Source organism: Xiphophorus hellerii, chromosome 15 (genome assembly GCF_003331165.1).
Source record: "Xiphophorus hellerii strain 12219 chromosome 15, Xiphophorus_hellerii-4.1, whole genome shotgun sequence".
NCBI classification, from domain to species: Eukaryota; Metazoa; Chordata; class Actinopteri; order Cyprinodontiformes; family Poeciliidae; genus Xiphophorus; species Xiphophorus hellerii.
The window spans coordinates 23,591,613-23,619,077 of NC_045686.1; the positions used below are offsets into that span (position 1 = coordinate 23,591,613).

Consider the following 27,465-nt stretch of genomic DNA (forward strand, 5'->3'; position numbering starts at 1 on the left):
CTTGTACTGTGACTGACTTCCGTGATGAAGTGAGCCGTAAACGTCTCGAGCACTTTAGCCGCTTCAGGGAAGTCCTTCCAACCTCCAGAACGGAGAGGCTGCGCGTCCGTGAGGAAAGTAAAGTAGAATCTTCTCTCGCAGCAGGTTTGTGGACTTTTTATGGTTGTTTGGGTCGGTACTCCGCGGGTTTTGTAAAGTAGTTTAGTTTGTAGTGCGGGAGAAGGCTGTTTTGTTTGGTTGTTTTGAAGTGAGCTGCAGTTGGTTGTGATTAACATCAAGGCTTCACTCACAGCTTTGCTAGTGTTTCTTCCAGCAGACTGACTGTTCTTCGTGGAGACTTCCCATCCTGTCTCTGTTGGCTCTGCTCGTATTTAGCCACAAACACTCCTCTGCTGGGCGAGGCTGGCCTGAGGACACAACTAACCTTGTCCACTTGTCTCTTAGTGTGGAAAAACAGCAGGAAAGTAAGGATAAAAATGGAATATGCCAATACTTTTATGAATTCTTTGAGGCGTCTACTCACTTTGTATAAAAATAAATAATGTTTTGTTTATTAAAATTATAGCCACCAATTTCCTACCCATCACAAAACCCATTTAAGTTGACGTTTTTTGGGCATTTGTTGGTGTGGCCTGGTCCTTCCAGTTGATTCTTCTCCAGCCCTGAATGAAACCTTGGAAGGGAGATTTGGTAACATCCTATTCCCTACATGAGGTCTGATACAGGTTTATTGTGATTAATGTAAGTAATTAATTGGTAAACTCATGCGAGCGCATGCTTCTCCCGCAATATGTCTTTAAAGATGAGCTATAGCTGACATCTGTCTGATTCTGTCACATTTGCTAATTTTTCCTTTTCTGTCAGATTTTGTATACATACATCATGGAATTTCATTTGATAGCCTTGAAAATGCTATCCTGAAATATAACAGCACATGTGGTAAATGTGAACAAAATCATGTAGAATAAAATAAATATAACTTCTAAAAACATATTTTGATGTGTGACTACATCATACATGTTCAATATGTCATTAAAGTCCAGTACTCAAATTTTCCAACCTTACATTCACATGTACCTGCAGCACATTACATTTTCTCCTACCTTTAGATGTTCATGTTTGATGGTGGCCACGCCCCCGTTTATGACGTCACGTCAGTTGCATCATGTGACTGGTTCTCCTCCTAAACAATACTGGTATCTGTAAGCTTGTTGCAATTAAGCAATTACCGGTAATCAATTAATTGTAATAACGCTTAATGATTTCCATTCTGATATATTTTTTGAAGAGCAGTTTTGTTTAGAGACATAATCTATTTTACTTAAGGTAAAAAACAGTAGTCTGGTTTTTCTTTCTGTTTTTATATAAATATAAAAAGTTGATATTTGAAGTTTATTTGTCTTTGACAAGGCGTGCCATTACCAACACATTAGTTGAAAATCGTCTCATGACAACAATATTATTGTTTATCCCAAGAATTTCTGAGACAATTTAATGTCTGGCAAGATTGGTTGTTGTGACAGGCCTAGTCACCTGTAGCTCTGCCATTAAACGTTTTTAGGATGAAATACTTTTTACTTATCCAAGCTCCAATTTCCAGATTATTTCTTAATTATACTTTTATGAAGTTGAGCATGTTTTTAAAAAGTTAAAATGTATGAAAATTGAGATTCCTTGATGTTTATCTACATGGTGCTAGGGATGGAAAGGTTTTCATTCTGAGGTTTGGAAAGTATTGTGACTTTGACCCTGTAGCTACTTGTGGAGCTTTCAATCAGTGCCATAGCTTTAGGTCATCCGTGTGTGGGTGGGTGTGTGTGTGCTGTAGAGGACATCCATCCATTATCAGTATTCCCTAGCGTGGTCGGGAGGGTCTGTAGAAGACAATATAATATAAAGTAAGGTGATGAGCAGCCTCTGCTTCTGCTGCAGCATGAGTCTACAGGAGATCAGTGAGAATGTCAAGCTGGCGCGGGAGTACGCTCTGCTGGGGAACTACAGCTCAGCCAGTGTTCTGTACCACGGCCTGCTGGACCAGATCAAGAACTACATGTACACTGTAAGGGACGGCGGCGTTCATCAGCAATGGCAGCAGGTAAACCCTCTGACCACAAACCCACCCATCAACTGGACAGACTGGAATATTGTTGGCTAAGCTTCACTTGATCCCCTGTGATTGGGTTTGATGGGTCTGATGGAACCAGTTTTAATAATATTTATTCATATACAAACCAAAAAGGGGGAAAAAAACACACATTGCTGAAAACACAAGACAACACTAGTACAGAAATAGATAAACGAATATTTAAATTCCCATTGATGGCAAGAACACAAAGTGTAGACTGAAAAAAGTGTAGCTTATTCTACATTCACTTTGTGATGCATTAAGCATCATCACATTCTTTCCTGTATATTTTTCTAAAACATAACTGCAAAGAACTCCAGCTGAGTCTGCAGACAAACTCATGAGAGTAAACATAATCAGACCTTATTGTATTTGTTTAGCAAATGGCTTAAATACTTTTTTTTTATTTAAAGAGTGAAAAACACCTGAATCCCTCAAAACTGAAGAACTGTTCACCCTGACCTTTAGATAAATCCTTCTCTCTTATTTCATAGTTTGTTACTTTAATTTCAAGCAAACTATACGCCTTGGAAGATCTAGTGATGCCTCAATCACACATTTTAGTTAAAAATCCTGCTTGTAAATCATCATTCCTTCATTTTCTGCTGGGTACAAAACACACTTGTAGAACATTTTTGTTCTTGCTTTATGACTTAAGACATTTCAGAACAAGTAGGATTTTCCTAGTAGAACCTCCAGAGAACAACTCCGTGTGTTTAGCGTCCATTAAAAGCCTGATTACCAGGGAACAATCCAGACTCATCTGATCTCCTTCTCCGTTTCTCAGCTGTGGCAAGAAATCAACGAAGAGAGCCGGCAAGTTCAGGACATCATGTCCACTCTGCAGAGCTTTCAGCTGGACACGGCGCCCGCTAAACCCTCCAACCATGACGACTTTGAAATGAGGCCGGCACATGTGGAACCAAGGTATTCCATTCTCTCAGTAACACAGTTTGTATTTTTAGCTCTGTGTTCAGCGCCTGAGTAACGATCTTTGTTCACAATAATCCAGTTGCAGTCATATGACGGAGATTAGGAGCCTTCAGTTCCTGTCGGAGTTCCTTTCACTGCTGCTCTGTTCACTTCAGACTGTTTCTGTGTCCATTTTGGATTCAGTTTTTCTTCATTTCTAAGTCCTGCTGCTGATAATAATTTGATGCTACTGTGTTAAGATGAAGTATTTTCTTATTTGTAAAACCGAAACAAAAGTCTAACTTCGCAAGATGCTCAACATTCCTCATTTTCAGTTTGTGTTATTTTTGTGTAAGAGTTCTCCATAAAATTCCTTCTTTATTCTTCTAATATTACGATTCTACACTGATATTATGACTTTATTCTTGTAATTAAAATAAATAAATGAATTGTAGCCTGGCCCTAATATGTAAAGCCCAAATAGATAGAAGCTGTGAAACAAGCTTGTCAAACAAGATGGCCGCCCTGCGTGTGCTGACATCACTCTGCACCATGGAAACACAGGGAGAATATTGGTGGGAAAAGAAATCCAGACTTCCCAGAAATGTCATTTTCAAGATCAGAGAATTCAATTTAACGGTAAAATCGCTTTAATAATAGTAATAATGACAATAATATACTGTGCAATATTACAACAAAGATACTGTCCAGTTGTTAGAAGTTTCATATTCCTGATCCAAGGGATGTTCAACTGAGTAGAAGTTTATCAAAATGCACATGATGTGATTGTGTATGAAGTTTTAAGAAATGCAGCAGACACATTTACAAAACATTGTATTACATTACATTTTATTCATATTCCTTTTGTTTTACTTTATTTGTGCTATTGTATAAAATGTGTATATAAAGGTTATTTTGCATTTCATCCTTTTTTCTTTACCTTTTTAATCGGGACTTTTGCAGACAGTAAAGTCAGTTTTTCATCGTAGAATGAACTTTGTGATGATATTGAATACTGTTAATTCACATTCCTATCCATCTTAGTCAGTGCAGTGCATTGTGGGCATTTGAGTGCATGACTAGCTGAGCTGTGGATCTCTACAGCTCCTCCAGAGTTCCCATGATCCTCTCTGCTGCCTCTGTAATGTCTCTGTCCTGCTGTCCCAGACACTCTCCTGGCCCCGTCAGGCGCTCCAACTTTCATAAGGAGAGCAAACCCTCCAACCACCGGCTGAGCGCCGCCGTGAGGCCCCACCAGAAGCAGCCCCAGCGGGGGGCCAACGGGGCCGGGGGCCGAGCCTCCAAGGCCAAAGAAAAGAAGGAAGCGAAGGAGGTGAAGGAGGCTGGTGGCAAAGCCAAGGATGACAAGGTGACCAGCCGCTGCTTTCAGTCCTAAACAATCACTTTCATATTCTCTGTTTGCATTCCTGATCAAACAGTTTTCCCTGCTGTTTGTTCACAGCCTGTTATTCCAGTTCTCCTCCAGGTCAGGAGCGTTCCGCTGAGTAAACAAGTTTTCTTTTCCACCTGCAGGAGAAAGAGGTGAAAAAGTTTGACGGTACAGGATACGACAAAGACCTGGTGGAAGCCCTGGAGAGAGACATCATATCTCAGAACCCCAGTGTGAGATGGTGAGCAGTCTGAAGGAAGGGTTTAGTTTTGGAGCTGGATCTGAACAGAACTCTGTCTTTACTGGCCAGATCTGTTAAGCTGATTATCAGGATCTCAGGCTCTGAACTGAACGACAGGAATTTGTTCTGGACAAGTGGTTTATTCATCCAGACTCCATCCATCTTGCTGCTTCTATGAACTTGTTGAATCCATGTTGTTTAACTTCACTTTGGTTGTTCTGTCAGACATGCATTTCTTTTGATATTTGCACATTTCTTAGGGACGACATTGCAGATTTGGAAGACGCCAAGAAACTGTTGAAAGAAGCGGTGGTGCTGCCGATGTGGATGCCTGCTTTCTTCAAAGGCATCAGGAGACCATGGAAGGTACACACTGATTGTCATTATTAATCATCAGACAAAAAATGATAAATTACAAATGTCTCAGTTGTTCTCTATCAGTCATTGTTTGCTAGAAATTATATTTCTACAAGGCAAATAAATTCCTAGTAGGAAAAATCAGCAGAGCTGAGCTGCATGGTGCCGATTCTGAGGAAGTGATTTGAATTGGATTCAAAGTGATGTCAGTGAAGTCATTACAACTGAGCACAAAACTTTGTCAATATTTCACTAATGGTCAGAAAAAACACAATTTCACAATTGCAGTCTTTCCATTCAATAAGAAATCAAATTAAAACCACATCGTTAAAGATTATCATCATCATCATCCTACCACTTCCTGCTGTCGTCTTTGTCAGTAATAGCATCAGCGAAAAAGGTGTTTCCATTGCAGTTTCACAAAATAATTCCAATTTTGATGCGGCTGAAAATTCACCTCATTTTGACGCCAAAACATTTTATAGAAAAACATGAGGTTTTTTTTCGCCGTCTTTCCATTGAGCAAATGGATTTAATTCCAATTTGCGTAGTTCTACGGTCAATGGAAACACAGCTGGTCAGGTTGTTCATGTAGTGAGAAGGAAAAACCAGGAATCCAGCAGGTGAGCATCATTAGGTATAAACTGCACTAAATATTCTCTTTACATCAGAGGAAACACCTCAGTCCAGATATTGTTCATAGATTTAAAAAAAAAACAACTTTTTTAGTAAGCTGAGTGGAGAAATCAGTTAAGTTTATTTGAATAGCACATTAAATTTCTCAAATGCCATCATCAAAATCATCAGCACACATCATAAATGTCAGTCAATGTTCTAATAATTCTGGTTCAAAGCAGCTCTAACCAGCTGGTTTCTAGCCTTGATTTAAATGAACTCAGTGTTTCTACTGTTTTTCAGTTTTCTGGAAGTTTGTTCCAGGTTAGCGGTGCATAGAAGCTGAATGCTGCTTGTCCATGTTTGGTTCTGGTTCTGGCGATCAGATCAAATAAATGCAGAAAGTGACAGGCTGCTCAACTCTAAAATCATCTCAGAGTTTAACATTGAAACCAAACCGGAGAGATGTGGACAGACCTGGAAGAATGGGGAAAATGGCTGCTCATTGGCTCCAGGATGATTAAAAGGCTCCAGTTATCTCAGAGTTGCTACGTGAAACAAAGATCTGCAAGAATCAGCAAAATCCTGTGGCTTTGGAGAGATTGAGGGGACGGTGGGGGGAAGCAGGAAGTTTGTCAGTTGATCAAAGTAAATGACGGGCGTGCTGTGGTGGCGCAGGGGGTTAGCACGCTCCACGTTTGGAGGCCTTAGTCCTCGACGCGGACGTCGCGGGTTCGACTCCCGGTCCCGACGACCTTTGCCGCATGTCTTCCCCCCTCTCCTCACCCTCCTTCCTGTCTGCCTACTGTGGAAAAAATACGAGCCACTAGCGCCGCAAAAACTCTTCGGAGAAAAAAATGGAAAAAGAAACAGCTCTGTTCTTAGGAACAGCTCTGTTCTTAGACAGGAAGCATGTTCCCCAGCCTGAACGCCTGATATGGCAGAGAAATGTCCCTGACATGGTCATGATGCAGTCTGTCACTATGGAAACCGTTTCATGTCCCAGAGTGAGCTGTTCCTTCCAAAATGTCTAGTAGACAGCAGAGCATGAACACGCCGAGTGTCTCCGTCATCCTGTGCTGTGATTGGCTGCCTCCTCCTCAGGGTGTTCTCATGGTGGGCCCTCCAGGCACGGGGAAGACTCTGCTGGCCAAGGCCGTCGCTACGGAATGCAGGACTACTTTCTTCAACGTGTCTTCGTCCACGCTGACCTCCAAGTACCGAGGAGAGTCGGAGAAGCTGGTTCGCCTTCTGTTTGAAATGGTGCGCTCACCTTCCATCCAGTCTGGGTCATTTAACACTCACAGCTGTTGTTTCTAAACAGAAACGCCTCATCCAGCGCTCCCTGTCGTCCATGTTGTTTGCAGGCGCGCCACTACGCTCCCACCACCATCTTCATCGATGAAATCGACTCGATGTGCAGCCGCAGAGGAACCTCAGAGGAGCATGAGGCCAGCAGGAGGGTGAAGGCAGAGCTGCTGGTCCAGATGGATGGTATGGAGGCACACAGAGGTGTTGGGTGATTACTGCACAGTTTCCTGTTCATGTAGAGGGCCTAAAACATGAAACTGTCCAGTTGTGGTTGAATGATTAAAGTAGGTCTAGTCAGAATGTTTAACCGTCTGCTGCTTCTTCTGTTATCTGTGCAGGGGTGGGCGGGGCTTCAGAGAACGATGACCCTTCAAAGATGGTGATGGTGCTGGCAGCCACCAACTTCCCCTGGGACATCGACGAGGCACTGAGGAGGCGGCTGGAGAAGAGGATCTACATCCCTCTGCCTTCCAGTAAACTCCTGTCGTTTTCTCCCAACACATTTAGAGGAAATGGACAATTCCACATCACAAACTATTCATGGTCATTAGTGTTGGCTGTATCAGTTGGATCAGGGAAACCGATGCACTGTTACTCTGCCATGTTTTGGTCAAAGTATGATGTATGCGTTCCTCCTGTGTGGAACTCGCCTGTAGTTTCTCAGCTGGGAAAAACATCCAGGGAACTGGATAGCAGCATTCCAGAATCTCCTGCTGCAGCTGTTGGCCAATGGGAACACTGAACCCTAAATTATTTACCTTTTCACTACAAAATGCAGATTTAATGGAGAAAGAAAAACGCTGTGTTTTAGTTGTGTTGATAGAAACTACCAATTGGAATATTGCACAGTTGTTTGGTGTGCATACTTGTGTAGCTATTCTTCTTAGGACCATTTATGGCATATTTACCAACCAGGAAGACCAATGAGTCTTCCTGGTCCTAATACGGTGGATCCCCTTATGTAGGGTCAGAGGTTTGGCTTAGAGTGAAGGTATGAATTTAGTTAGGGTTAGGAATACACTAGTAATGGGTAGGAATATAACGTTGTGTGTGTAACTGTGTTGAATTTTGTTCCTTGTATTGTCAGTAAAGGGCCGGGTGGAGCTGCTCCGGATCAACCTGAAGGAGCTGGAGCTGGCCAGTGACGTAGACCTGGACAAGATCGCAGAGCAGCTGGAGGGATACTCAGGAGCTGACATCACTAACGTGTGCAGGTCAGACACACACACACACACACACACACACACCCACACACACACAGTCACTGCTTTCTGTCTTCAAGAGACAAATTCCATTCATAAAGGCCTTTAAAATTTGAGTTGGTGAAACCTGCAGAAAGCCTGCGTTAGTCCTTAGCCTAGCCCAGAAACAGCACTACTTCTTAAGGGGCTCGACCTTTGACCCCATACAGAGCAGTGGGTCCACACAATGTTTTTGTTGAAAAAAATGGTCTTTCCAAGGTGAGAACTACTAAAACACACAATGCATGACGCTTCTAAATACACACACTGGTAAACATAGTGAGCTTGATGTGAAACACAGTTCACTCTTCATGTTGTTTAACATTCTGCCTTTTCTTTAACTTTGCCAAAGAAATCTTACAAATGTCAGTGTGTTGGCAGCAGACACACTTTTATTAAAGTTCATGTGAGTGGATAAGTGAGACGGTTCAGAAGTGACTGAACTCCTCTGAGCATGTAAGGAGCGTTTTAAAAGTTTTTTCCTGTTTGCCGCATTAGAGACGCCTCCCTGATGGCCATGAGGCGACGGATCGAGGGTCTCACCCCGGAGGAAATCCGGAACCTGTCCAGGGACGAGATGCACATGCCAACCACCATGGAGGACTTTGAGTCGGCTCTGAAGAAAGTCTCCAAATCCGTGTCAGCTGCTGACCTGGAGAAGTACGCCAGCTGGATCGAGGAGTTTGGATCGTGCTGAGAAGAAAGCGAACCGAACGTTTAAAGATGTTGTAGCTTGAGTTTGGCTGAGCCGTTTGTGTGCAGTCTGATGTGAGCGGATGTTTAGAATGTGAAGTATTGCTGCGCTTGTTTTGTACATAACGTTCAGTCTGAAGCGGTAGCATGCTGCTCTGTAGCAACAACTTCATGTTGTCGTCTATCAGGGAGTTAACAGCCAATCAGAAGTCATTTACTTACTTTTAATTACAATTGATGTTTTGAGACCAACATTTCTTTTTTTTGTCTTTTGGACAATTTACATTTCTATAAAAGCAACACTAAAGATATTTCTATAAATAAAGTCATTTTTTCCGGCTGTGGCTCTGTGGCTAATCGTCTTAACGTCAATTTCAGTTTTCTCCTGCCCCAAGTTGCCTACTCATCTGCATATTTGTGTATAAATGTGTGAGCGTTTGTATGTGAATGTGACTCTAGTGTAAAGCGCTTTGAGTGGTCAAAATAATTGAAAAAGCACAAGTTCAGTCCATTTACCATTTATCTTAACTTCCTGGTTTAGGTTTTAAGGAGAAAAGGAAACATTTGGTCTTTGACCTTCTTGGACCAGTTGTGATGCCGTAGTTCTTGCATTGTGAAATTTTGCCCATCTGCCAGAGATGATCATTGTTCATCCAGTTCAAAGCAGATGAACTGTCCTGACAGAGACAATTTTAAGAAATATTAATACATTGAAGCTGTAAAGGGAGTTCTCAGTATAACAGGATCAACAGAACAACATGTTGGTTTGTAAGGAAAGCATTTATTAAGCTAATGTTCCAACCTCAAAACACAATCCAGTTACAGTGGAAACATGTAACACATGGATTCATACAGATTCAACAAAGCCGTCTCAAATACGTTTCATTTTTCATCAACATCTCTAAAACTCGCTGCCTGCCATAAGAGCTGATCTACAGTCTGCGTGGGGCTGGAGCCGCTTCCAGTGGCGTGGAGTCATCATGCAGTTTAGAACGGACTGATGAAATGCCACACATGCATGTTTTTTTTATTAAATAAACGGACATCATGCGCTCTGCTGTTTGACTCCAGTCCAGAGTCTTGATCTCAGCTGATCTGAGGAGGAAAAACCCGAGTTTCTTCTAAAAAGTGGGACGAGAATCGACAAGAGTGTTGATGTTTACAACGGCCGGATCGAACGGGTGACGAGAAGAAATGGATGATCTGAGGCACTCTAGATTACAGAATGTGATGAAATCAGCCACATCTGTCCAGTTTTTACAGGCAAATACAAAAAGAAAGAAAAGAAAAAACTAAGTGCAGAGTCAGCATTTCCACAGGGTTCCATCTGTTTGGGAAACAGCAGCTCTGTTTGTGTCCACCGTGCAGGAGCATTATGAGCTACTTCATTTACATTCAACATAAGCAGCACTAAGTAGTGCTTGTAGTGCCACACAGGCCCCACCCCCTCCCTGTACATAAACCCCCCCCACAGAGGCACTGAAGAACAATCGACAGAAGCTCACTGATGTGCAGCAGGCTTCCTTTTGTAACGACATTCAGTTCAAATGTTTCTAAATTGTGACATGAAACATGCCGAGGAAATGATCCGCATAGGTTTGCCTCCACGCGCTGCCTTGTTTCAGTTAAAGGGCGACAGAAGAGCAGCCTGCTGGGAAATAAAAACTCCTCTACTGATGCACCAATCAGTTTCCAGTTGATTAGGATTTTATTTTTTAAGTGCATCAAAACTTTCAGTCTACACATGAATCTTTTTCAGCTCAATAAAAATTTGAGACAAATATTTTTGATTTCTTTATGTTTTGCATACATGCATAACTAAGTCACTATGAAAAAAACTCCAACACCCTTTTTTCCCTCCCTTGTTTTTGTCACAATATTTAGAAAAAATAAAATGAACCAGCAGGTCAGACCAAAAATTGGTGAGTCAGGAAAAGCCTGATAGGAACATCTCTCTTCTTTTCTGTTGGTACAGTGCTGCACATCAGCTATTTGCTTAAAAAGAAAAAGATTTTTGGTATCATATAATTGCTATTGTCTTTTTTTTATTTGTGCTTTAAATTTGCCTGGTTTATCTCTGGCTTTAAAGGATCTGTTTGCCATTTTTATAGAACAAATATGCTTACTGCTAACCTGATAAACATGGGAAGAGGGAAACCGTCTTGAACTAACTTTTTATTTTTTTTAAAACAAACTACTTTATTCTCGAGGTTTGTCATTAAAAGACGAAACAAACAGGCATCTAGCTTTTGCATAAGAAGCATATGCGCTTCCTTTAAAGCAGTGAAATATTTGAAACGATATTCTGAGTGAACATTAATTCCTCCTCCATGTTTGGAAAGCTAGATGAAATGTGCGCCCGACCCCTCGCTGCTGCCGTGGTGGGCTTGGTGGTTGAACTGGGGGACCGGCGCTTTCGTCAGGTGTCAGAACAGTAAACTGAAGTGAAACCATAAGAGTGGGTCACGGGTCTGAATGGAAGCAGGGAACAGGACCAAACAGGAAATCAGAGCCAAAAGGAGCTTTATGGAGCTGGGCCGAGCCGTTCTGCTTCAGGGCTGCTTCTCTTCCTCAGGCGCCTCCACCTCCACCTCCACCTCCACGCTCTCCAGCAGGTTGACCTTCTCCTCCTCTGGCATCAGAGTGGCCGGGTTGATCTGGAAAATGTGCCTGTGGAACGGATCAGGGAGCGCCGTTAAAGGAGAACACAAAATGTTATTCGCCACTTTTGTGGCTAATAAGTGTGTTTATTTTAGATTTATAGTAACATCTTTTATATGAAGAATGTAATATGCAATTAATTATTGACAGTGCAAACAATTTTCAGGCAGAGCATTTTGTTCAGATAAAGATGTCTGTAAAAAGTTTAATCTGTTTTTGTATGCATTAAATATTCAGACAATTACATTATGCCAGAGATAATTTCTTATGTTCAAATGACTCACAACTTTTTATGAACTGTGATGCTGAGAGTTCTGGTGGAGCCGGCTGCACATTGTCTGAAAAAACCCCATCCTCTTACTACTTCCTGTCGCCTTCTACTTTGTTGTTTTCACCAGTAGTAACATCCAGCTGCTGATCATGTGACTCACAACTTTTTATGAACTGTGATGCTGAGAGTTCTGGTGGAGCTGGCTGCACATTGTCTGAAAAAACCCCATCCTCTTACTACTTCCTGTCGCCTTCTACTTTGTTGTTTTCACCAGTAGTAACATCCAGCTGCTGATCATGTGACTCACAACTTTTTATGAACTGTGATGCTGTGAGAGTTCTGGTGGAGCTGGCTGCACATTGTCTGAAAAAACCCCATCCTCTTACTACTTCCTGTCGCCTTCTACTTTGTTGTTTTCACCAGTAGTAACATCCAGCTGCTGATCATGTGACTCACAACTTTTTATGAACTGTGATGCTGTGAGAGTTCTGGTGGAGCTCTGGTGAAAACAACAAAGTAGAAGGCGACAGGAAGTAGTAAGAGGATGGGGTTTTTTCAGACAATGTGCAGCCAGCTCCACCAGAACTCTCACAGCATCACAGTTCATAAAAAGTTGTGAGTCATTTGAACATAAGAAATTATCTCTGGCATAATGTAATTGTCTGTCACAATTATCATGTGACAGACAATTTTCTTAAAATTGGACAGTTCATCTGCTTTGAACTGGATGAACAATGATCATCTCTGGCAGATGGCCATTATGCCTGTTGCAATAAGCAATGGATCAATTAATTGCATGATAAATTAAAACAAGTCCAATAATTTCCATTTCTTTCTCTTTTCTCTCTTCCCACTAAAAATTGGATGATAAAAGTCTCCAGTCTGGTGTTTTGGTCTCAGCCAGACTTTTGTTTTTAGGAAAAATTTGTTTATAGAGATTTTAGGATTCATTTTACTTATTTTTTTATTGTTTTGTTTATTTTGGATATTTAAAATGTCTTGCAGTTCCAGTATTAAATGTTCACTAGAATTTAAAGTTTGTTGATGTTTGAGAATGTGTTCTTGCATTATTATGCCATTACCAATGTAGTATTTGAAAATGTTCTCAAAACAAAGTTATCGTTTATCGCAATAACTTCTGGGACAATTAATCATCCAGTAAATGTATTATTGTGACCGGCCTAGACATAAGTGGTTAAAAATATGATTAATTTTGTGATAATTCACGTGAAAAAAAGTATTAACATTTACATATAATTTTGTTGACTAAATTCACAGATTTAATCAACTTAAATTTTATTTGTTAGTCGACTAAAACTAATCTAAGACAAATAGTTCTGATAACTTAATTATGACAAACTAAACAGCATTTTAATGAAAAGATCAAACTAAATCAGATCTTGCTGTCTGAGTCAACACTGTCTGGGAGACTCACTTGTGTTCGCAGGCTGGGAAGAACAAGTCCAGGATCTTCACGATGAGCGCCGATCCGGCTACACCGATCACAACCACCCACATGACCAGGAAGAAGAGGGGCAGCGACTCGTAGCAGAAACGGCGCAGGCGCTCCCTGACCTCCTCCACCCACTCACACATAACCTGAGGAGAGGACAGACAGAGCAGAGGTCAGAGGTCAGGGTGGAGGTCTCCAGCTCTACTGTGAGACGGTTAAACAGCCTCTTCTCCTGTAGTTCTGCCCTTCCAGTCTCAGTCTGCTCACTCTATGTTAGTTTCACCCATCAGCGTGTTCAGTGAGTCTGATGTGAGCGCACATATCCAAGTGAACAATCATTTGTCATGCTTCAGTTTCAATCTTACACACACTAGTCATTTACATGTCAAGATTTAAAATAAAGTGAAAACTGGAGGTGCATCAGTCCAAACCGTTAGCTTAGAGCTCAGGGCCTTTTTTAATAGATGCTACCAACATGGCAGAGTCACAAAGCCAGACTGTGAAATTCTCACTTGATAGACTTTGACTGACCTCCAGCCTGGACCCGTCTCAGTCCTTAGCCGCTCCAGGTTCACTTACCGAATACGATGATGTCACTTCCTTGGGCGGGCTGCCCATCTCATTCTGACCCGACGGGCTCGGTTCCAGGTCGTCAAACTCGTCCCCGTAGGTGACGTCGGACAGCAGGTCGGGGTCCATCCGCAGCGGCGTTTCCGGAAGCTTCCCTGGAGCCGCCACCTCCTCCTGCGTGGTGTCAGAGTGTCGCTCTGTGTGGGGGTACTGGCTGGTGGTCTGGGACACCAGCTGCTCCTCGTCTGAGGTCAGGGTCACACACAACGAGACACAGCATGAAAACAGGAGGAGGAGTCAGGAGCTGCGTTTCCATTAATCATAGAATGGAGCAAATTGAAATTATGAAATTAAATTCGCTTAATGGAAACACGGCAATTAAAAAAAAACTTTGTTTTTTTTATTAAAAGATTCTTTGCTATGATGAGGTGGTTTTTCAGCCATATGAAAATAGATGCATTTTGCAAAACTACAGTGGAAAAACTGTTTATGAATCACAAGTCACATGATCAGCAGCTGGATGTTACTACTGGTGAAAACAACAAAGTAGAAGGCGACAGGAAGTAGTAAGAGGATGGGGTTTTTTCAGACAATGTGCAGCCAGCTCCACCAGAACTCTCACAGCATCACAGTTCATAAAAAGTTGTGAGTCATTTGAACATAACTCTCCTGCAAAAATCAACCAAAGCGCAAGATACATAGCCACTTATCGCTCCAAAACCTGAATAAGACGTCTCCTCTGATTGGCTGATAGATGAACACCATGGCTGAATTATGAATATATTTTGTGTAACTATTTACATCTGTCGCTGCTGTGATTTTTTGTGACTTATCACATCAACAACCTTATTCACATGTGATTTTCATTTCATTTCTTATTTAGTGGAAACACCACAGTTGCAAATTTGTGGGGTTTTTTTTTCGACATTAGCAGAATAGACAAAGATCTGTGGACATTTGGAAACGCGGCTAGGGTCAGAAAACAAACCTCTTCTGAAGTTGGGAGGATCCGTGACGACCACGTCGTTCTCTCTGGGGATCCTGAAGATCTCGCTGTGTCCGATGGGGTAGACGTTGGTGAACTGGGCCAGCTTCTGGAACTCTGGGCTCAGCAGGATTTTCACCTCACACATGTCAGGTTGGTGGACCTTTATAGCACAAAAGGAAAGGTCAGAGGTCACAGTCCGAGGGAGCAGAGCCTGACCAGAGGAAATTGCCTCAACCTCATCAGGGAGCCAATCAGCTAGCTCCACCCAGCATAGATAAGGTAGAAGGAAGAGTTTACCTCTTTTCCATCCAACTCGATGACTTCACTGAACACCTGCAGAGCCACCACCTCGTCCGAGTCGCTGTACAGCCGGTTCTGGCTCACCATCACCCGGGTAACGGCCGACACCAGGTCCCCCGAGTCAAACTCACTGGTTCCATTACTGCTGTCCACTGGAAGACACCAAGCAGGCATCAACACACTTCTTACATCAACCTGGTTTTCAAATGTTAAACAGTGTTATTATGTCAAGTAGCTGAATGTGGAAAACGTTAGTGAACATCTGTCTTCTAAAGGAGTAAATGAGGCAAACCAATGTTTTTTGTTTGGTTTTATGAATACTTCTGTAAATGAATACTTCCTGGAGGATTTTACTGTTTGTAGATTTCCAAAGATGCACAAGAGAGTTGGCTCTCTAAGGTTCTACCGCTGTTTCATTAGTTTTATTTTAATAAAGCCCAGTTCACACTACACGATTTTAGAATTGTTGGCCGATTTTCAAAACCTGAGAGATCACACAGTAGCCGACCAAAATCGTAGGTATAAGGGGTTCGATCGTAGACTGTGAGGTTTCATTCAAGGACATTCCAATTCCAGATACGAAATCCCATAAAATTCTGCGCTACTGCACCTGAATATAGAGGATACAAACATGGACGCGGTAGCTTTAGTTTGTGGACTCATGTTAACCCAAAAAAGACGTAACAAAAAATCAAAGCTTTGGATTAAGAACTGGAGACTTCGCGAGCAAGGATTATATTTGTTGCACCACAATATGGAGGTGAGTTTTTTCTTTTCCTCACAACAAATGCCGTTTTTTATTTTTTTGGTTTTGCCGTTTAATTAACCGTTACCTTATAATTTTATAATTTTTTTGCTGCGTTTATGTTGTAGAATATATACTGGACCTTGTTTCAGAAAACGGAATGACTGAAACATTAGAGTAGCTTAAACTAGAAGAAAGCATTTCCTGCATATTCGTTTTTAGAAAATCAGATGGCAGTTATCCTTTATCCCCCCAACTGACAGTGAAGGGTTAACGTATTCTGGCTCCTTTAATTGAAAGTTAATTGTAAATTTTCTGGCATCCCTCCTGAAGCCGCGCAATATTTTTGCAGCGCTCTGCGCTGGTCACAGTTTTCTGCACTTTTTTCTCTATTTGCTCCTGTATTTAGACTACAAATAGATGAACACAGCATAACATTTTCTGTATTTTTCCTCTGTTGTGTTATTACTGCAGAATGAAAGCAAATGTGCCATTTCAACCAAAGGTTAGAATGCGCTTCTAAACCAGATGTACTCTGAGCAATAATTTTATAATTTTCCTATCGTTTAAAAAAAAAAAAAAAAAAGAACCACACCGCTCTGGATAAAGCTTTACTTATGGTTTAATGAGATCTAATTACAATGGACCTTACCAAGCTCCACCCACAACCGACCCACGTGACCGCAAGTCTCACAAACAAAGCCTCGCGGCGCGTTGTTTCTATGTAAACATGACTGGATTAGTTCATCATTTCTACCGGATTTTCACAATATATCAGCTACTAAATGGACAGAGGAACTAACAAGTTCATGTCATCATCTGGGAGGAGGTTACTGGTTTCTCAGTCACAAGCTGGTTGCCAACCTGAGGCCAGCAGGTGTCAGTCAGTTATGGTAGATCTGAACTTTGGTTTGATGACGTCAATATGAGAAGCTACAGACTGACAGGAGGAACCAAAGAGCTCTGTAAAGGTAAAGGCAAATCTTCTGAAGTTGGGATATAATTCATTTAATTTCACATAATTATCGCGGTAGAAGCATTTGTTTAAAATTTTATGAAATATATTGATTCTATTTGATGTTTGTTGTGAATGACGTAAACTCACAAACGAACGAGGTAATTAGTCCAACGTTCAGAAACTACAGCGGCTGTAATGAGCCACAGCAAAGGGAAACAAAGGTAAAATAACCTGAACAGGTGATCAACTCAAAACCACTCCTACCTTTTTACTCTCTCTCTCTCTTTGTAGTTTAAGCACACCTGTTACCGTGGCAACCGCCTGCGCCCCGCAAGACGAGCAAAGATTACGTTAAAAACATAACATTCAGTCCGTTACGATATCAAGTTTCCAGGCTTGATATTTATTTATCGATTATTAATCAGCGCTTCCCTGAACACAGCGATGGTTGATTGACCAGCTGTACTTGGTGCTAGCGTGGCTAACACGAGTAACAGTTTAGTCCAAAGCCTTTTCTGCTAAAATAAAATCTTTAGTGTATGTCAGATACAGACACATTGCATATTGATCTGTTTAGCTAACGTAAGACTGTGTAGCAGACAGGCTTCAAGGTGTAGAAGTTGTATCAGTTCTGCCATTATGCTGTACTTAGCTAACGGGAAGCTAAGTGTGTTTGTGAGACGTGACCACGTAGAATGGGCATCAGCCAATGAAAAGTGGCCCCTCTGGTAAGGTCCATTCGGGATTCCCACCGTGCTTACGTCACAGCGCTTTCTGATTGGCTACCTGTCACATTCAACAGGCTGCCTTCTCGCTCCCAGTCGGGGGAAGAACACGGACACTGCGATAAACGAGCCAATGTTGAATATCCCCGATTTTAGATCAAAGCGGTCTCGTAAGAGCAAAATCGGGCCAAAAAATCGTGTAGTGTGAAGTGGGCGTACCTGTCACATTCAACAAGCTGCGTTCTCACTACCAGTCAGGGGAAACCCCACACGCTGAGATAATCCAGCATGTTGAATATGTCCGATTCTACCGACTGGACCCGATCAGTCATGAAACACCACACACTGCAGGATGATCGGTTATGATTATCGCAAGCGACAATCTTAGAACTCAGAACGTTCTAAGATCATCGTAAGAGCAAAATCGGGCCAAAAAATCATGTAGTGTGAACTGGGCTTAAGAATAGTTTTAGCAAGATGAATATTCAACACATACAGAAAGCAGGAACAGGCATCTTGTTATTAATAGCTCACAAAAAGAAAGTCGATTTGTTTGAAATCTGCACCAGCATGCTGGAGTTTCATATACAAACCAGCAATCACCAAAAAACTACAGTGAAGACAGCTGCGTGTGGGAGGGCCTTCACTGGCTCATTACTTTTACATTAAAGTTTTTCTTTGGGTTTTTTTTTTTTTACATTTTGTTCAAACAAGTTAAATTTTGTTGGTCATGTTTGATTTGTGAAAGCAATAAACCATCCAACAGGGATGAACACCTGCACTGTACCTGTTTATATGATAGTAGAGGAGATGCTAAAGTTCATAGAGGGGTAGCAACATCTGGAAAAAAAATATGATTTCCAAAGAGATATTAGGTGAAAAAGTAAAAAAAAAAAAAAATAGACATGGCCCATTAGAAAGTCAGTTATAAAGATTACAGGAAGGAAAAACTAACGGATGGATCATTTAGCTTTAGTTAGCTCTGTAAGCTCCAAGGAGAAGTGAAGGAAACTCACAGAGAAGAGCCTGGCAGTTGAACCTAGTGACACCTGAAAGCTCCACCGGGATCTCATTGACCAGCACCTGCTCTTCACCCACTGATATGTTTAAATTTATCTGGAAAAAAAACAACAACAGAGAAGTGACTCATGAGCTCCACTCCTGATTTCCCAGAAACAGAGGAATCTTAGCAATTATTCCCGCCGTGGCCATGAATTTACCTGTAAGCTGTTGGACTGCTGCAGCTCGGCGTCTGTCAGTGTCCCCGCTGTTACGTTAATCAGGATATTTTCCTGCGAGAAAAACAACTCGGTGAGAAATAGGAACAGAAAACACCCGTACGCCTCACTGCTGCGTTCTAGTGGAAAGACTAACAGCGAGGCTAACGCCGCACAAAGAACCTCTTTTTTTTCTTACCGTGTTTAGCTGCTTTGTCGTCGACTCGGCGACAAACAGAAGAACAATAAAACAAACAGTGGGACTCGCCATTTCCGCTTTTAGTTCTCTTCCATCACAAAAAAAAGAGTCGGGAAAAACCGTTGCGCACACCTACGAACTGCGCAGGCGTACGGAATGTTCTGCTGTTTTTCTCGCGAGAAGTGAAAACGTCAGTATGGCGGTGCTCCTTGAAACAACGCTGGGGGATATTGTAATTGATTTGTTCACCGAGGAAAGACCTAAAAGTAAGACTATAATGTTACAGTAACCCAGAACTATTTGTCAGCATATTAGCTCGTTCATAACTGAGCGAGACATCAGAGAGCTTATGTACAGAATATGGCGGTGTTAGCTTTGGTGGCTAGCTAGTCTGTTGTCTGTTTCATTCAGCTTTTGTTTTACCTTGTTCCAGAATTACTCTAATTGGAGGACAGTGTTATAACTGTAATAAGTGTTACAGTTGTAATAAGTTAGGTCATATCTGTCTTCCAAATACATTGTGTTCTAATGTTACCATTGGTGCATCTAAACATTTGTGCTCTCTTTCAGCCTCCCTAAATTTCCTGAAATTATGCAAAATAAAATACTACAATTACTGCCTCATCCACAATGTGCAGGTAATGCTAAGTTGTCTTATTTCAAACTGTCTCCGCTGTCAATCTGTTCTTATTTTTGCTAACTCTGTGCTGTTTCAGCGAGCCTCCATACGAGGGCGCCAAACGCCAAGCTTACAGTCGGAGCTACCATTGACGTTCACACAGCTGTGGAAGGATTTTAATGTTTAATTCTTTGGTCAAATGTAGTATAGCAGATTAACCGAAGTAAAACAGACATCACATACATTTTTCATCACAATTTAATCTAAAAGCTGAGCATTCTGGCTACTCAAAATCTTAAATGGTAATTACACTTTTTCATGTCAAAGTCATACACTTCCCTGTTTCCAAATTCCTTAGTCTGTCTAAAATTCTGTCTACTGGACTGAGATTGCTACATTAGTACTACTAGTTTTGCGTAACATTTGAAGCAAGTACTAAAAAAATCCCATGAAAATCAAAAATATTTGAAGTGTCATTCTACATTCAGATTTGCTGATAAACTGTGTTATATGTTGGTGTGTTTTTCTCAGAGGGACTTCATCGTGCAGACTGGAGATCCTACTGGAAATGGCCGTGGAGGAGAATCTGTCTTCTGGTCAGTCAGTAAAACGGTTTCAGTTGTTTGGGAATCGGGCGGCGCGCGCTGAAAACCTGTCTGTGCTCCGGATCCGCAGCAAACTGTACGGAGACCAGGCGCGCTTCTTTGACGCGGAGAAAGCACCGCGCATCAAGCACAGGAAGAAGGGGACGGTTTCCATGGTGAACAATGGAAATGACCAGCACGGCTCTCAGGTGAATGAGAAGAGAGCTTTTAGAAACCTGCCACATTCTTCTGTTTTTAGGGCAGGAATATAAAAAAAATGTAAATGCACCCATCAGATGTGCAACCGGAATAATTTGTTTCTTAGTTTCTCATCACAACCGGGGAGAACCTGGATTACCTGGATGGAGTCCACACCGTGTTCGGAGAAGTCACAGAAGGGCTGGACGTCCTGACCAAGATCAACGAGGTTTTTGTTGACAAGGATTTTGTCCCGTTTCAGGACATCAGGTGAGCTGGAACCAAGAGGCCATGTCATCTACTGGGTTTTTAAATTACTTTTAATAATTCATTTAGCTTACTGTACTGTTTGATAACTAAGGTCAGTTGGAATGTATGTATGAATGAATTTCAATGTTTTGTTTTTGCAAGGTGGATTGAGATTACATTTGTTGTGAATTTGACTTATGTTCCACCTACCAACTATCTTTTGTCCAGTTCCTAGTACAGATATCTTAGATAGGAACTTATTTTAATCAATGCTTCCTTAATTTATTAGTTCCATCAGCAGATTTCTAACCCTTACAACCCGGTAAAATGTTTTTCGTACTTTATTATCCTGATTTGTTTTATTTTTACGGTTTGATCATGAGACGCTGCTGTTGTGTTGCTGCAGGATAAACCACACCGTGGTGCTGGACGATCCGTTCGACGATCCTGCCGATCTGCAGATTCCCGATCGATCGCCTGAGCCCACCAAGGAGCAGCTGGATGTGAGAGCAGCCGCGCTCATTCTCACCAGAGTGACGGGGCGGCTCAGAGACGCTCAGGCAGACGTAGATGCTTTAAGGAGTTTGTGTGAATCAGTGTTTGTATTTGCAGAGCGGTCGTATCGGAGCGGACGAAGTGATCGACGATACGGACGGGAAAGGAGCCGAGGAGCTGGAGGAGAGGCTGAGGGAGAAGGAAGCCAAGACTCAGGCCATCCTGCTGGAGATGGTGAGACACGCGTCTGCTCCCAGTCCTCTGGCTGGGGGACACAATGAAGACACACTGAGTGTCCCTGCAGGTTGGGGACCTCCCGGACGCAGACGTGAAGCCTCCTGAGAACGTTTTGTTTGTCTGCAAACTCAACCCTGTCACCACAGACGAGGACCTGGAGATCATCTTTTCACGCTTTGGCTCCATAAAAAGGTCAGGATTCTTATTTATGTCAGATACATCTCTGTTTATTTTTTATAGATTTTTGCCTGAACATTTTGTAGTCGTCTGTTTTCTTTTGATGTTACCAGAACACTTGTTTTTGTCTTTTTCTGTGTAGTTGTGAGATCATCAGAGACTTTAAAAGTGGAGATTCCCTCTGCTACGCTTTCATTGAGTTTGAGAAGGTGAGCAGCAGCATCTCTATACACCAAAACGCCTTATTAATACTGACCCTCTAACAATAAGTATGACCTCCTTTTGTGACTGTAAGCAGCCCTGACCTCTGACCTGTGATGTTCAGTGGCTCTGAAGGGTGGAACCATACTAAAAATCTGTCCGTTCATCTATCCATCTGTTCTGTCCATCCTTTCTTTCAGCAGAGTGTCAGCACGGCCTTAAAAAGTCTTAAATCCGTCTATGTAAAATGAGGGCCTTGAAATGTCTTAAATTTATTTTAAAAATGTCAGTTGCCCTCAAATACGTTGATCACTGGTTTTAAATGTTTAAACTTTGGTTGTTTTTTTTTTTCTTGCAGGCAAAAGTTTTGAGTCATGCGCAGACATCTTCGTTGTGTTCTGTGACTTGAAGCGGTTGAGGCTAACTCACTGCTAACATGCTTTTGCTAGCTGGCTTTTTTTTTTTTTTGCATAAATGCAAATTGCATCCAGTTGCAGGATGTTTGTTTTGCCACCGGCTCACTTCTCTTGCCAAACTATCAAAGCCAGCAGAATCTTCCAGTCATCTGGTATATTTATAGTTTTTTCAGTCTTAAATTAGCAATAAATGACATAATAATATGATAAGGGAAAATGAGTGCAATAATTTTCATTCGCATGCTTGTTTCTGTAATTTGCTTCATCTTTAGAGAAATGCTGCCCTTTAATATTATTGAAAAACCTGCATTTAGGAAAATACTGCAGACGTTTGACACATAATACAAAGTGGTTAGTTTTCACATGTCAGATTCACATTATTTTGGAAAACTAATAACATTACAAAAAGAAAACAAAAACAAAATACGACTTTACAAATGCAAAATTTAGCAAAAAAGAATTTTTTTTTTCAATAAAGTCCCAACTGGCTGTTTGCCTGTTTTTTTTTTTTTTTTCATTTTGAGCCTGATTAAATTCAAAAATACTTTATTGATCCCAAAGTGAAATTAAATGTTGTAACTCGTTTCAATTCAGATATTATAGTGATAATTGTGTTTTGAGGCACATTTTTGTTTTGTTCAGACTTCATGATGTTTTTTAAATTTACTGTTTTAGTTATTTTGTTGTTTATTTTGGACATTTAAAAATGTTTTCCAGTCACAGTGTTAAATCTTCTTTTGGAAATGAAAGTTTATTGATCTTTGAGAGGCGGCGCTTGCAATATTATTCCCTTATTGTTATATTTGTTTAAAATGACCTCAAAAGGACAATATTATTGTTTATCGCAATCATTTCTGGGACAATTTATAATATGTAATCACAACTGGCCTAAACTTGTCAAGACGACAGAAAGACAGTAGTGAGGTGTGCAGTGGGTTAGCGGTGGATTGTGAAGTTTGTGATTGGTGATGTGATTAATGGTAAGAATAGGGAGGCGGATGGTGCAGGTGGATCCAAAGCTCTGCTCTGCTTTATAAAGTCAGACATGATTCAGCTGTGTTAAGATGCACTGTTGTAACAAACTCTCTCGTGATGTTCGACTCACTCGACTTTCCTTTTAATTAGTTTTTCTTCATGTGCTTTTTGCGTGTTCTGGTTCAGCGGGAAACATAAGCTGATAACATCTTGTTTTTCCGTATACATATATGCCCTTCGGTTTTTATAAGGGAAATAATAACAGGTGGAAAAACCCTGCAGGATGTGAAGTCTGGAAATTAGTCATAAACTCAGTTTGCTCTGTTTACGACATGTTGATTATGATCCCATCAGATTGTTGGAGTCAATATGACAGAGGTGGGAAAGTGAGGCAAATAGAGGAGGTCTCACATCTCCGCCTGTCACTGCTGTGCTTCAGAGCCGCTGCAGTTTAGAAATAAGAGCCGATAAGTTGGAAACGTTAAACCTGTCCTACGAGGTTGGTTAGGTCAGATATGTAAGATAATAGGGAAGATCATATTTGCACGGTTTGTTTTTCAGAGGTGAACCGTGTGAACCTTTGATCTGGGGAATAATGGGGCTGCAGGAATTTCACTGCAAACAACAAACAGAATCAAGGCTCTGAAGCAGCTGAGTGCAATGCATTGTGCAACCAGTAGAGGGTGCTGTATTTTTAGGTAGATGTTGACTTTCATGCTTGACTTTCATGGCGTGCATCAGCACCAAACGGTTCTTGTAAAGAAGCCAGAAAAAGCTGACTCCTTGAAAATGAAAGATGAGAGGAGCCGGGGGTTTTCCACAGCACATTAAAACGGAGCAAAATGTTCCTGCTTCCACATGAAATCCATGTTTTTATTCCGGGTTCCTGAACTTGGCAGCTGCTATCATATTCCTCCTCATATGGGCAGCTAGTTAAATCAGCTTTTGGCTTTCCTTTACCTTTTGTTTGAAGACATTTAAGAGCTTGTGTGTCATTTAATATCTGGAACATTTCGAGAGAATAGTCAGTGTACATTCAGCAGGTGCATAAGGCGGGTATTTTATGTGAGGTCTGCTGTTATTGGTCGAATTAGAGCTGAGTTTTTGATCACATTGTTCTTTTATTTTTTTTTACATTGAACTTTACAATATATAAACCTGTTTTCTTGACAGCAAGAAGACTGTGAGAAGGCTTACTTCAAAATGGACAACGTGCTGATTGATGACAGACGGATCCATGTGGACTTCAGCCAGTCGGTTGCAAAGATCAAATGGAAAGGGAAAGGTAGCCATGCTGGTCCTGAGGCTGGATTTTTAATAACAATAGTAATAATCCATTTTTTCCACATAGCTCCTTTTTAAGTACTCAAAGACTCCTCACAAGAGTACAGCAATATAAAATCAAACAATGTAGCGTAATAGAAAAACATACTAAAAGGTTAGATAATATTTTCCACTTAGTTTGTGGGAGTGACAGCAGTGTTTCTCCGTTTTGTATTGTTTTTTTTTACGTTAAAGGGATAGCTCGGCGTTTTTGAAATGAATTTCTTTGAAGTTTACAAGCAGTTGGTATCGTATCTGCAGTAGATTGCTCTGCATTTCTCAAAAATTTAGACTAGCTGGTCCCAGAGGCTAAAGCTAACAGCTAGTCAGAAAGAAGCCAGTGTCAAAGCAAACCTCTGCTGACACAGACTCTAAAACAACACCAATTTACAGTGTAACTAACCCCCAGTGAAAACATAACGCCACCACAAACAAGCTTAAAACAGTTTGTAAACTTTTGGTAGACTCTTGGTAAACTTCAAATGAGACTACAAAAAATAAGTTTCAAATTTCACTTCAAATTTGAAACTTATTTGAAGTTTCAAATGAAACTTGCTAACTACAACTTGTTAGCTTGTTGTTAACTAACACGATAACAGTTGACAACAAACAACTTGTTAGCTAACAACAAGCTAACAGTTTCTTGCTTAGTGGCTTGTTTTAAGTCAATAACTCCTTAAGACACCTTTAAAAAAGGTTAGTTCCCTTTTATGACTAGACATTTTTCCCATGTCTATATATATGCAAAATTGTGACAAAAATGTCAAAATTTGTGCAGAAACGTAAAGATGCAACCCTACTTACCCTTTAAGGAACATCCAATCCAAACCATCATCAGGGTCACATGGTCTGCTTACGCACACACACAGGTCCATGATTGTTTACACAGGAAGTGGAGGTAGGAGGCGTGCACCTCCATAGATCTTCCTGTGTGAAGCGCACGCTGAAGATTGGACATGTGAATGTGAAGCATTTCCAGTTAAGAAGGAAACAAAAAGTTAAGATAAATAAGTAGAGGAAAAAAATTCATAGAATGCGTACTGACTGTAAATGCTTTAGGTGCTCTGTTCTCGTTGTTTCACACAGAGCGTTCATTAGTGGTGCACAGCCTCCTGTGTCTGTGTAATCACAGGCTTCCCTGTAGATAAACAGCCAATAAACAATAAGGATAACTCCAGCATTCATAAAAGTCTCCTTTAGGTCAGACTAGTCATTACTAGTCTGGATTCAACATAACGATCAACTCAGATACGATTTTAGCTGTTTCTAAACCTTTAACAGAACCTCACGTCTAAAAGTCTGCACTGCTCCTTTAAGTGAACAGCTGTGTGTGTGTTCTAGGTGGGAAATACACTAAAGATGACTTCAAGGCTTACGAGAAGGACTTGGAGAGCCGTTCCAAGCTGGCTCTGAAGGATCAAGTGAAGCCCAAACAAGAGTATCCTTCTGTGTTCACGTGCCTGGGAATGTTTTATCTTTCTGTTGATAGTCTTCTGATTCGTGTCTGTCTCCACTGCCTTTCTTTTTCGGAGATTTCCGTAACCTTCCAAACAGCTCCAAGTATGACCTGCTAATCGAGGACGAGGAGGAGGCGACGAGCCATCGGCTCCCTGAGAAGAAACACAAGAAGCACCATCATCATTCAGATGACGAGGACAACAGGAAATCCAAAAAGCACAAGGTCAGTTCTTTAACCTGGAAGTTCACAGGTCGTATTGCGTTCTCAGTGCTTCTATTTCCAGCTGATGAGGGGTATCCTGTGAGAGTCTGGAAGTGTTGCTGCCAGGCAGGTGCCCAGATTGGTGGTGTTTCTGTTCATTCCTGAACATCCAGGCATTAGCAGTTAGACTAAATAATCCATTTCAGCTTCGTAATGATCCAATCAGTCTCCACCTCACTGGACTTGAGGTTGTTAACTCAGATGCAGCGGCGAGGACTCATTGTAGCTTTTTTTACTCCATCCCTGCAATATCTTCATCATTCTCTCTTCTGTTTTCCTTCAGCCTTTAGTGTGGGTGAGGCTAATCAGTGCCTCTGATATTGATCATGTTATTTTCACAAACAGTTGTGAAATACAGAAAATGCTGACTAGAAATAACTTTTCCTGTACCTTTGTTTGGCGCCCGCTCTAGTGGAGCGCCCACATAGATCAGACCTGTTCTTTGCACCACTGTTCAAATGATCAGCTGTCCTTCCTTCTGTAGGGGGAATGATGGCAATATGGACTTAGAATTCAATATTATTTTGTGGTACTACTGTGATAAGGACAAAAATGTAAAAAAAAAAAGATAACTACTCCTTTTTTCCTACACAAGCAAACGCCACAAACACAAGTTGTTGGAAAACATTCCCATTTGAAACAGGCGTCTTCAGGACACCTGACTTGTAGCTGTGATTTACGTCACTAAGCTGCACACAGTAACTGCATTTAATCTTATTTTCACATTTATTGATAACGTGGAGTTTTGTTTTTTATTCAGCCTCATTAGTTGAAATTTACTGAGACAACGATGAATCAAAATGTTTATCTTCAGAACCCTGAAGCCTCATGTTGGTGGCCAGTCCGTCACATAGGATTGTTGCATTTGTCTTCATAACAGAACATAAGACACATTAGCATAAGGGAGCATGTAGCATGATGTGAGGAAAACTAATGAACGTAAAGTAAGAGAAGAGAAGAAGAGAAGTGTGTGTTAGGAGCTTCCTCTGCTTCCTTCAAAGAGAGGAAGACGTTTGTGGAGATTGTACTGTAGGAATCTGAGTCTCCTTCCTGTTCTAAATGTTTTTCTTTAGAAGGAGTCAGACTCACATCACTACCAGGCTTCACTGTCCCATGTTTCTTCTCCTGTCTCTCTCTCTGCTTCTGCTATGTTTGCTTTATTTCTGCAGCTTGTGTGTGTGCGTGTGTGTGTGTCTGTTGTTGTTTTCTATTACTGGAATCATTTTAAGACCTGATAAGAAGCAGATATTGTTTATTATGAGCTGGTATGTGCAGTTTTTAGGTGGGAGATGTATTTTT

The 27,465-nt window shown here is 41.2% G+C and overlaps 3 protein-coding genes across 4 annotated transcripts in view; 2 read left to right on the top strand and 1 right to left on the bottom strand.

Annotated features, from left to right (window-relative positions):
* On the top strand, positions 1-10,161 carry katna1 (katanin p60 (ATPase containing) subunit A 1). Of its 2 annotated transcripts, XM_032584642.1 has the most exons (11): positions 1-144; positions 1,933-2,095; positions 2,913-3,052; positions 4,205-4,406; positions 4,571-4,668; positions 4,929-5,034; positions 6,745-6,903; positions 7,008-7,134; positions 7,290-7,424; positions 8,039-8,165; positions 8,691-10,161. In XM_032584642.1, the coding sequence occupies exons 2-11, from the start codon at positions 1,934-1,936 to the stop codon at positions 8,887-8,889; spliced, it is 1,455 nt and encodes a 484-aa protein (XP_032440533.1). In that variant the 5' UTR covers positions 1-144; position 1,933; the 3' UTR covers positions 8,890-10,161. The 2 variants fall into 2 exon arrangements, with proteins under 2 accessions (XP_032440533.1, XP_032440532.1); XM_032584641.1 differs by having other exon boundaries at positions 4-2,095.
* On the bottom strand, positions 9,647-19,127 carry ginm1 (glycoprotein integral membrane 1). The gene is made up of 8 exons (XM_032584644.1): positions 18,973-19,127; positions 18,777-18,848; positions 18,573-18,672; positions 15,126-15,280; positions 14,829-14,988; positions 13,850-14,085; positions 13,253-13,416; positions 9,647-11,555 (listed from the first exon to the last, which is right to left on the bottom strand). The coding sequence occupies exons 1-8, from the start codon at positions 19,042-19,044 to the stop codon at positions 11,438-11,440; spliced, it is 1,077 nt and encodes a 358-aa protein (XP_032440535.1). The 5' UTR covers positions 19,045-19,127; the 3' UTR covers positions 9,647-11,437.
* ppil4 (peptidylprolyl isomerase (cyclophilin)-like 4) overlaps positions 19,108-27,465 on the top strand; it is an 11,897-nt gene continuing 3,539 nt past the window's right edge. The window contains exons 1-12 of the mRNA XM_032584643.1: positions 19,108-19,238; positions 19,543-19,610; positions 20,123-20,187; positions 20,267-20,384; positions 20,501-20,643; positions 21,029-21,125; positions 21,235-21,351; positions 21,422-21,546; positions 21,674-21,740; positions 24,297-24,408; positions 25,788-25,884; positions 26,001-26,127. Of these exons, the coding sequence (XP_032440534.1) occupies positions 19,169-19,238; positions 19,543-19,610; positions 20,123-20,187; positions 20,267-20,384; positions 20,501-20,643; positions 21,029-21,125; positions 21,235-21,351; positions 21,422-21,546; positions 21,674-21,740; positions 24,297-24,408; positions 25,788-25,884; positions 26,001-26,127 (1,206 nt within the window). The 5' untranslated portion in view covers positions 19,108-19,168. The remainder of the gene's footprint in view (positions 19,239-19,542; positions 19,611-20,122; positions 20,188-20,266; positions 20,385-20,500; positions 20,644-21,028; positions 21,126-21,234; positions 21,352-21,421; positions 21,547-21,673; positions 21,741-24,296; positions 24,409-25,787; positions 25,885-26,000; positions 26,128-27,465) is intronic.

What these genes read in the sequence shown, in the direction of transcription:
- katna1 (XM_032584641.1), top strand. Translation starts at nt 1,907, where the DNA reads ATGAGCAGCCTCTGCTTCTGCTGCAGCATGAGTCTACAGGAGATCAGT. An exon ending in TTCATCAGCAATGGCAGCAG is followed by an intron (nt 2,096 to 2,912) that starts GTAAACCCTCTG and finishes TCCGTTTCTCAG; the next exon opens with CTGTGGCAAGAAATCAACGA. An exon ending in CTACATCCCTCTGCCTTCCA is followed by an intron (nt 7,425 to 8,038) that starts GTAAACTCCTGT and finishes TTGTATTGTCAG; the next exon opens with TAAAGGGCCGGGTGGAGCTG.
- ginm1 (XM_032584644.1), bottom strand. Translation starts at nt 19,044, where the DNA reads ATGGCGAGTCCCACTGTTTGTTTTATTGTTCTTCTGTTTGTCGCCGAG. An exon ending in TCGAGTTGGATGGAAAAGAG is followed by an intron (nt 14,989 to 15,125) that starts GTAAACTCTTCC and finishes TGTGCTATAAAG; the next exon opens with GTCCACCAACCTGACATGTG. An exon ending in TCCTCCCAACTTCAGAAGAG is followed by an intron (nt 14,086 to 14,828) that starts GTTTGTTTTCTG and finishes CCCTGACCTCAG; the next exon opens with ACGAGGAGCAGCTGGTGTCC.